This window comes from Odocoileus virginianus, chromosome 11, assembly GCF_023699985.2.
Source record: "Odocoileus virginianus isolate 20LAN1187 ecotype Illinois chromosome 11, Ovbor_1.2, whole genome shotgun sequence".
NCBI lineage: Eukaryota > Metazoa > Chordata > Mammalia > Artiodactyla > Cervidae > Odocoileus > Odocoileus virginianus.
In genome coordinates this window covers 3930887-3940084 of record NC_069684.1, presented here as the reverse complement: position 1 = coordinate 3940084, position 9198 = coordinate 3930887, and the positions used below count along the sequence as shown (strand labels likewise).

General features: G+C 48.7%; 1 protein-coding gene across 2 annotated transcripts; it reads left to right on the top strand.

The window, feature by feature from the left end:
• The first annotated feature begins 1630 nt into the window (after positions 1 to 1630).
• Positions 1631 to 8715, top strand: C11H1orf53 (chromosome 11 C1orf53 homolog). Of its 2 annotated transcripts, XM_070473839.1 has the most exons (4): positions 1631 to 2109; positions 7188 to 7289; positions 7677 to 7709; positions 8577 to 8715. In XM_070473839.1, exons 1-3 carry the CDS (start codon positions 1699 to 1701, stop codon positions 7686 to 7688), a joined length of 525 nt encoding a protein of 174 aa, XP_070329940.1. In that variant the 5' UTR covers positions 1631 to 1698; the 3' UTR covers positions 7689 to 7709; positions 8577 to 8715. The 2 variants fall into 2 exon arrangements, with proteins under 2 accessions (XP_070329940.1, XP_070329939.1); XM_070473838.1 differs by lacking the exon at positions 7677 to 7709.
• The last annotated feature ends 483 nt before the right edge of the window (positions 8716 to 9198 follow it).

Here is a 9198-nt window from a genome sequence, read left to right as displayed (position 1 = left end):
ACAGATGCTTTTTAAACCTGGTGACGGAGGATATAAGGTAACCCTGTGATTTCTTTCCCAGTAATGTGAACACTATTTTTGTATCCCTTCTTCCATTTACTGTTATTAAATTTTAAAATAATTATGGGCTCACAAGAAGTTGCAAAAATACAGTACAGCCCGTTCCCTTCACCCAGTTTCCCCAACTGGTTACATCTTCCATACTTGTAACACAGTATCAAAGCTAGGAACTGGGACTTTGGAACAAAGTAGGTCTACCTCTAAGCACACCTGTAGGCCTCTGACGTGATCAGAACAGGAACTACTACTACAACGACTATCACAAACATCTCCCCCACCCCCCCCAGTCCCGCCCCTTTATATTCACACCTGCCCCCTCATCCAGTAAAGCAAACGTTTCACAAACAGTATTCACTCTTTGTAAGTGGCTATTTTCTATCATGAAAGTGGTCTAGTCTATCTCATTTCTGTAAAATTTGGTCTCTATCCTTTGAATTAATGTTACACCTATTAACTGGTCTTCATCCTCAATTTTAAAAACAATGTAATCAATCAGAACTTCCAGACACTTCTTTTGAGAATTTGGTTTCCCAAAAAACACAAACACACAGCTGATTCACAGTAAATTCCCTTTTAAAACCACAGTTGTTGCCCTTTCCAGTTTTACTGAGGGTCCCTCCTCACCCTCCCAGGTTTTAAACTTTTCTCAGATCACTAAGCATTCTCCAGAGCCTGATTAATTTATTATCCCAACACAAAGGAAGTAAGTAGATTCACAAAAGAGGATCCCAATTTATTAATCACTATGAGATTTACAACAGACCAATAGGTCATTTCAATCAGTGCCGACTAAGAATACACATATAATGCCAGGGTTGCAAGGTAAATGCAGATGGCAAAAAGGGGTGGTGATGGTCTGTCTTCATCCTTCTCCTGTACCAGTCCACAACCTGCTCTTGTCCTCAGAGGTCAACTGCTGCCCTCGGTTCCTCAAAAAGTGAAGAACACTTTACAAAACAGCTTAACTTCAAGCCTGAAACACAGGCTGAGGGGAGGAGGCAGGAGTACCGTTAATTCTAACGCCTGAAATTACCTCCTGGGATGTGTGCTCATTTTCTCAAAGTCACTTTTCTGGGGAGGAGCGTGATAACTTTCATCTTTCAGACAGGAAATTTAATCTTGGTTTGGATTTTGCAAATTACTTAGCAACCTGAAACCGACGCCTCTTCCTGCTTCCGGTCCTCAGGGCTCCCCTCCCAGCACAGAGCACCTGCGAATACTCAAGCCTTTCCTGGATGAGCCCAAGCTGACTAGAAACGAACCTGGGCGACTGGGATCACTTTCTGGCATTTTACCAGTTGTAGCGATTATGCTGAAAAGATCCCGGGGCTCCTTTGACAGGAGAAAATGAATGTTCACGTGTCCTGTCAGAAAACCAATGAGAAACCTGGAGCGGAGGTCCTGAGAGTGGTGAAGGCACGATCTCCGGTCCCCGCGTCCTGCGGGAGCCTCCTCAGTCGCCCAAGTCCACCTCATCTCCGGGCAGGGCCGCAGGGGCGGCGGACGGCCCGGGGTCCGGTCCCCGGGGGGCGGGCGAGGTCCGCAGGGGCCAAGCTCGGGGTCGGGAAGGGTGGGGAGGTCCCTCGGTCCGCGGTCAGGGGTGCGGGCCGGGGTCCAGAACCTGAGGGAGGGCTCCGGATGCTCGAGGCCGGGGTGGGAAGGGGAGTCGCGACCCGGAGAGCCGAGGTGCGGGGGTGGCGGCTGGGTCCGACAGCCCGAGCCCCGCCAGGCCCGGCGCGCGCAGCCCGGCCCGCCCCGCAGTCCCGCGCCCCGCCTCCTCAGGCGGCGGCCATGGCGGCCTGGCGGGTCCCAGCGTCCGCGCTCGGGAGGTCGCGGCCGGCCGCCCCGCCGCCAGAGCTGCCGCCCCGTGACGGAGCAGCGTTCCGACGGCGTCGCGGCGTGCCCCTCTGTTCGGCTGCGCGGGAAGACGGCGGTGGTCTCGGGCCCGACTCGCAGGGCGGGCCGGAGGAAGCGGCCAAGGGCCCGGCGAGCCAAGAGTTAACGGCTGCGGAGCGGAGAATCGCGGAGCTACACGCGGCCGCCTGCGCGGTGAGGCCCCGCCCGCCCGAGGGCCGTGCGCTTGCGCGGTGAGGCCCCGCCTCCCGAGACGCCCAAGCCCCGCCCCGCCCCGCCCGGGCCTCCGTCCAGGGGCCGTGCGCCCGCGCGGCGAGGCCCCGCCCCTCGGGCGTCCCGCCCCGCCCCTCGGGCGTCCCGCTCCGCCCCGCAGCCCGGAGAGGCTGTGCGCATGCGCGTCCCCCACCTGGAGCCGGGTGGCTAGAGGCCCGTGCAGGCGTGTTGCTGGCCTCTGGTCGCGCGGGTGGGTCCCGTTCTGAACTTTTCTCCTGAAAACTGGCCAGTTTCCTATTCTCAGTGAAGAATTAACATGTATCTATCTTGAGTATGAGTGCAGTTCCTTTCTAATCTGTGTCCGACCTATAAACTCCGTGGGGTCCATCATCACGCTGCGTGTGTGAGTGTGTGTGTTGGACGGGTTTAAGGCACTGAGGTAAGAGTAGAGGAACCGAGAAGTCACAGGAAAATATGGGTTTTTATCCGCAGTGTCGGGTAAACACCAATGATTTCAATAATGAGAACGTAAAAGATGAACTTTTTTTTAAATTTAATTTTTGATACCATCCTTTAGTCGTTTGCCACTTCTCAGAGCACAGACAGTCTTGAGCTGTGTTTTCTTCTGGTTTGGGGGTTTGTCAGTTGTTTGTTGGCACTAAAATCAGAAGTTGTCACCTCCCATCACCGTTTCTAATATCTTAGACTACATAAGTTTAAAGGTAGCATATTTATATTTGCATCATCTTTAAAGAGCAAGTGAGTTCTATGATAAAGATACAAAAAGAGATATGAAGGTAGCCTGTGATACACTGCAGGTGATCAGTCCTTCAGAGGACTGATGTTAACCAAGTCTGAGCTGGAGCCAAGGGGACAGAGAAGGAAATCCTGCAGGTTGCCTGAAGTTGCCTTTTTTCCACTGGCAGTTAGTAGGGCCTGAGATCCACTCCCTGGTTCATTCCAGTGTTGAAACTTCTGCACTCTTTCCTAAAGAGACCCTTTAGGAAACGACTGGCAGCTCTAATTGTTTATGTTTATACTCTTTCTTAAAATAACACATGTAATTTGTTCCCATACTCCACCATATGGGCTTCCCTGGTGGCTCAAGATGGTAAAGAATCCACCTGCCACACAGGAGACCTGGTTTTGATCCCTGGGTCAGGAAGATCCCCTGGAGGAGGGCATGGCAACCCACTCCAGTATTCTTGCCTGGAGAATCCCATGGACAGAGGAGCCTGGTGGGCTACAGTCCATGGGGCCACAAAAAATTGGAGATGACTGAGCAACTAAGCACATTTCACCTTATACATGTGCTAAATAGAAGCAAAAGGTGTCATTCTCTATAGAGCAAACACCAGTGGCCTGGAAAGATGGTCTCCATCAGCCTGGGGGAAAAAACATTTTCTCAGTCAGGAAATCCATCAGTGTCAGCATTGTGGGTTAAATGACCGTCCCAGAGTCCATAAGTAAAGCTGATTCTTGTTCTTATTGTTCAACAAATCAGACCCCCCTGCCACTGGTCCTTCTCCCACACCTGCAGGCAGGTAGCTGTCTTACCTGCACTGATCTGCCTCCCTGGACGTCTTGTCCCACCTTTGTCTGTTGCCACCGTTACCTAAGGCTCATTCACTAAGGGTAAATTAAGTTTGTGTGGGCAGCCAACGAGCTCAGAGCTTCCCCATCAACAGGGAAAGCAAGAGAGCTTCCCATGCCCAGGAGCTGCAAAGCTCCCAGGCTCCAGGCAATGTGCTTTCAGAAGCCCCCAGCTATGAAAAGCGGAGAGACGTCCGCTGACAGAGCTGCCAGTGTTCTGTCACTTTTCTCCCAAGTCTTCCAACACAGACTTTGCATTAATAAATAAAGAAGTGAGGTCCTGACAGTTGGTCATTCTAACGTTGTGTTTAGTGCCTCTGGTCTTACATAATCTGCTTCTGTGACCCCAAAGGATTTTGGAGGCCCCTTAGACTGGCCTTGGGACTTGATTGTGGGATTTCTGCTGCCCTTGTTGCCTTGGAGGAGGCCTAAACTTGAACTCTAATTGTCCTTTTGCTCCACACTTTATTCATGAGGTATAGTTGATTAAAAGCCGAACTAGAACAAAATATTCAGCCATTAAGGAAGACACTCCAAAGAAGTAGTTTGTAGCACAGACGAAAATATATGTCAGAAGACATTTAAGTGTCACATGTAATTTAATGGAAAGGCTCTATACAAGAGTGGTGCAGTGTTAAAAAAAGAATGAAATGGTGCCATTTGCAGCAATGTGGATGGACCAAGAGATTGTCACACTGACTCAAGTAAGTCAGAGAAGGAGAAATATAGTATGAAAGTGAAAGTGGGGCTTCTCTGGTGGCTCAGCTGCTAAAGACTCCGCCTGCAATGCAGGAGATCTGGGTTTGATCCCTGGGTTGGGAAGATCCCCTGGAGAAGGGAATGGCTACCCACTCCAGTATTCTGGCCTGGAGAATTCCATGGACTGTATAGTCCAAGGGGTGGCAAAAGTTGGACATGACACCCCTTTTATGCAGAACCTAAAAAGAAATCATACAAATGAACTCATTTACAAGACAGAAACAGACGCACAGACTTAGAGAATGAATTTCTGGTTGCCAAAGGGAATGGACACTGGGGAGTCTGGGATCAACATGCGCACACTGCTGTCTTTAAAACAGCACAGGGAGCACTGCTCAATGTCACGTGGCAGCCCGGGTGGGAGGAGAGTTTGGCGGAGGACAGATACACGCGCGGGCTTCCAAGGTGGCGGAGGACAGATACACGCGCGGGCTTCCCAGGTGGCGGAGGACAGATACACGCGCGGGCTTCCCAGCTGGCGGAGGACAGATACACGCGCGGGCTTCCCAGCTGGCGGAGGACGGATACACGCGCGGGCTTCCCAGGTGGCGGAGGACGGATACACGCGCGGGCTTCCCAGCTGGCGGAGGACGGATACACGCGCGGGCTTCCCAGCTGGCGGAGGACGGATACACGCGCGGGCTTCCCAGGTGGCGGAGCACAAATACACGCGCGGGCTTCCCAGCTGGCGGAGGACGGATACACGCGCGGGCTTCCCAGGTGGCGGAGCACAAATACACGCGCGGGCTTCCCAGGTGGCGGAGGACGGATACACGCGCGGGCTTCCCAGGTGGCGGAGGACAGATACACGCGCGGGCTTCCCAGGTGGCGGAGGACAGATACACGCGCGGGCTTCCCAGCTGGCGGAGGACGGATACACGCGCGGGCTTCCCAGGTGGCGGAGGACAGATACACGCGCGGGCTTCCCAGCTGGCGGAGGACGGATACACGCGCGGGCTTCCCAGGTGGCGGAGGACGGATACACGCGCGGGCTTCCCAGCTGGCGGAGGACGGATACACGCGCGGGCTTCCCAGCTGGCGGAGGACGGATACACGCGCGGGCTTCCCAGCTGGCGGAGGACGGATACACGCGCGGGCTTCCCAGGTGGCGGAGCACAAATACACGCGCGGGCTTCCCAGCTGGCGGAGGACGGATACACGCGCGGGCTTCCCAGGTGGCGGAGCACAAATACACGCGCGGGCTTCCCAGGTGGCGGAGGACGGATACACGCGCGGGCTTCCCAGGTGGCGGAGGACGGATACACGCGCGGGCTTCCCAGGTGGCGGAGGACAGATACACGCGCGGGCTTCCCAGGTGGCGGAGGACGGATACGCGTGTGGGCTTCCCAGCTGGCGCTAGTGGTAAAGGACCCACCTGCCAGTGCAGGAGACACAAGAAACTCATGTTCAGTTCCTGGGTTGGGAAGATCCCCTGAGGGAAGGCATGGTAAACCCCTCCAGTATTCTTGCCTGGAGAGTCCCATGGACAGAGGATCCCACTCGGTTGCAAACAGTAAGACATGACTGAGAACGCATGCATAGATACATGTATATGTATGGCTGAGTCCCTTTGCTGTCCCACCTGAAACTATCACAATGTTGTTTTTCTGTTTTTAAGTATTTATTTATTTGGCTGTGCTGGGTCTTAGTTGCATGCAGGATCTTTCATTGTAGAATTCGAACTCTCATTTGCATTATGTGGGATCTAGATTCCTGACCAGGGATCAAACTCAGGCCCCTTGCAGTGGGAGGTCGGAGGGAGTCCCAGCCACTGGACCATCAAGGAAGTCCCCCTATCACAACATTGTTAATCAGATATGAAAGTGAAAGTGAAAGTCGCTCAGTCATGTCCAACTCTTTTATACTCCAATACAAAATTAAAAGTTAAAAAAAAAAAATCTCAAGGATAAATAATGTCACCCACGGGGTCCACATCCATAAAAAAGGTTGCACTGTTTACTCTGTCTTCACACAGTGTACCTGGGACAACTTTTTAAAACCATGTTTGAATGTATTAATAAGTAGAGCATGCATCCTTGACATCTGAAGGGCTGTAGTAAAAGCTGCTTTTGATCAAACTCATGAGGCAGTGAGTGTTAATATGCTAAAACAATACTTTTATTTTGCTTAAAAACGGTAATAAAAACACTCCAAAAAAAGAAAACAGTGCAAAGTGTGCAGGGGAGTAGCACATCATGAAGGTAAGGAAAAGTGTTCAATAATAGCGAAGGTCGTACTTTTTCTAGAAGGCCCGTTGGTTTTGATTAGCACCTTTTCTGTAAGTTTAAATCATTATCCGCATATTTTAAGCACTGAAATTGCAACTTCAACTTCTGAGTGAAAGTTCATTTTCAGCCTCTTAAGCTCTTAAAGTCATTAAATCACCTGTTATTAAACTTGTTACCTAGAAACTGAATGAAAAATACCTGCGTGGTGGCTGCATCGTTATTGGGTATAGAGGCGTTCTTGTTTTTCCATCAACTTCTCATTTTTCTCAAACTATATTTTCTCCTCATGTCACATAAAGTTGGACTGTGTATAATGTCGGAATGCATTCAGGCCTTAATTGCAAATGCCACGAAAATTGCTGGGAAGAAGTTTAATATTGTTTGAAGAAAAACGTTGCAGTATTTTATGGGTAGGAATTATGGTGAGGAGATATGATGAATTTTGAGATGAATGAATTGTTTGATTTCATGACTCCTCAGGCTGGCCAGCTAAACTACGTGGACCCAGCTACCGGCTACGTGGTGTTCACCCAGCTGGCCCACTTGCAGAGAGGCCAGTGCTGCGGCTCGGCCTGCAGACACGTGAGTACCAGCTCTGCCTGAAGTACAGCAGCAGTTTTCGGTGCTTCTGTGACTTCATAAATACCTATTATTTGAAAAACAAGGCAAATAAAAATGCTAAATAGACCTGTGGTGCACTTTCACAAGCTTCCCTAGCCTAGGACAGTGGAAGTCCTAAGGATCAACAGAGGACCTTTAAAGTTAATGGAATTTTGTAACATTTCACCCTGAGCATCAGTTCCTTGAAATGCGAGTGATGGGAAATTCATGGGAGTTCTTTTATTGTGAGGAAACTTTTCACGAGGTTTCAAATAAGCTGTGTTCACTAGGCAAGTTCAAAGACAGCAGGAAAAGAAATCCAGAATATTGCAGACTTGATCCCAGGAAGCATTTATTTTTCTTTTTTAGCTGAATCAATAGATACTTGCCCAACATTGGCAGGTAGGTGTTTTTTTTTAAGATAATGATTTTCCTTCTCCCTTGCTTCCTTCCTTTCCTCCTTCCCTCCTCCTCCTGTCTCCTCCTTCTCTTCTTCCTTCTGTATTATGATTATTCCCCCTCCCTTCCTCCTTCTCTCCGGCCTCCAGTTCTTTCTGTAGCTATTTTCTACTTTGTCTTTAAAATAACCAGGAGACTTGGCCACCCCCCTACACTTAGTGCTGTACATTTCCTACAATGTATATTTCAGCGACCCTAAATCCCTATGCTCACCAATTAAGATGTGCTAAATATGTAATCCTTCCCTATTTTGAGCAAAAAATAAATGGGAATGGGTTCTTCACGGTAACCTTTTTAGAGCATACCAGTAAGAGAAACTGTTAGGCAGTTGAGATTATAAACAGATAACCTCTGTTTATAGACCACTTTGTATGTTTGGGGGGCAAGAAGTTGTTATTTGCTCTAACTGACCCACTTTATATCAAGGAACCATCACTAAGATCCTTATATTAGCCAGTATTGATAAATTAAGTCTTCACTTTTATGGATGTTCCTACCTGTGCCATTAGCTGTTTCTAATCAAATGCCTAAGAGCTTTGCCTGAATTGAGGACTTGGAGGATTTTTTTTAAGGGTGAGGTTTTGATGGTAAAATTCTTCAAGTTGGAAGGATGCATTTAGGAAGTGATTCTTGGACCCTAATTAGGACCATTTGCCAGACGTTGCCACCGTCCTCCTCTGAGTCTGTAGGCAGTAGATCAAATAATCTATAGAACATTATCAGCAGTCTCTCTTTTTCACCATAAGACATGCACTTTTTCAAGATGACTGTTAAATAATTCAACAATAACTTGTTTTCTTTCTTTTGCAGTGTCCATATGGTCAAATCAATGTTAAAGATCCATCCAAAAAGAAGCAGTTCAATTCATATTTTTATGTGTGACAACAATTTTATCTCTGTTCTCCATCTAACTGAGCCTTATTAAAAATAAATAAATTTTAATCCAGAATGGCTTTCTGGGCTGTTAGTACTTAAGCACGGGATTCATCTTAAGTACATATGTTAAAAGAACATCAACAAAATGAAAAGGTTAGCAAGTATTTGTGTTTCTGAAGTGGCACATTGATAGTTATTTTGCTTTCTTTTTGCTTCATTATCAGACATATGTTGGAAAAAAGAAAATAATGACTCTTCCATTAAATAAATACCAGCAATCAGGTCACATTAGTAGCTCTTGATTTTGTCTTTTTTTTTATAGCCCTACTTTTCTTACTGTTTTCTCTTCAGTGCTACCAACCCAAGCGAGGTTGCTGGCAGATAGAAGAGTCTGACTCCATCCTGCCTTCTATTTACATCTTGAGCTATGAGGAGGTTGATGTATATGAGTGCTCAAGAAGTGCTATTTCCCAGCAAGAAGCATGCTCATGTTCCATCTGTTCCCCTAATAAAAACTTTAAATCATTCCAACTTCGGGGTCAGGCCACTGAAGACG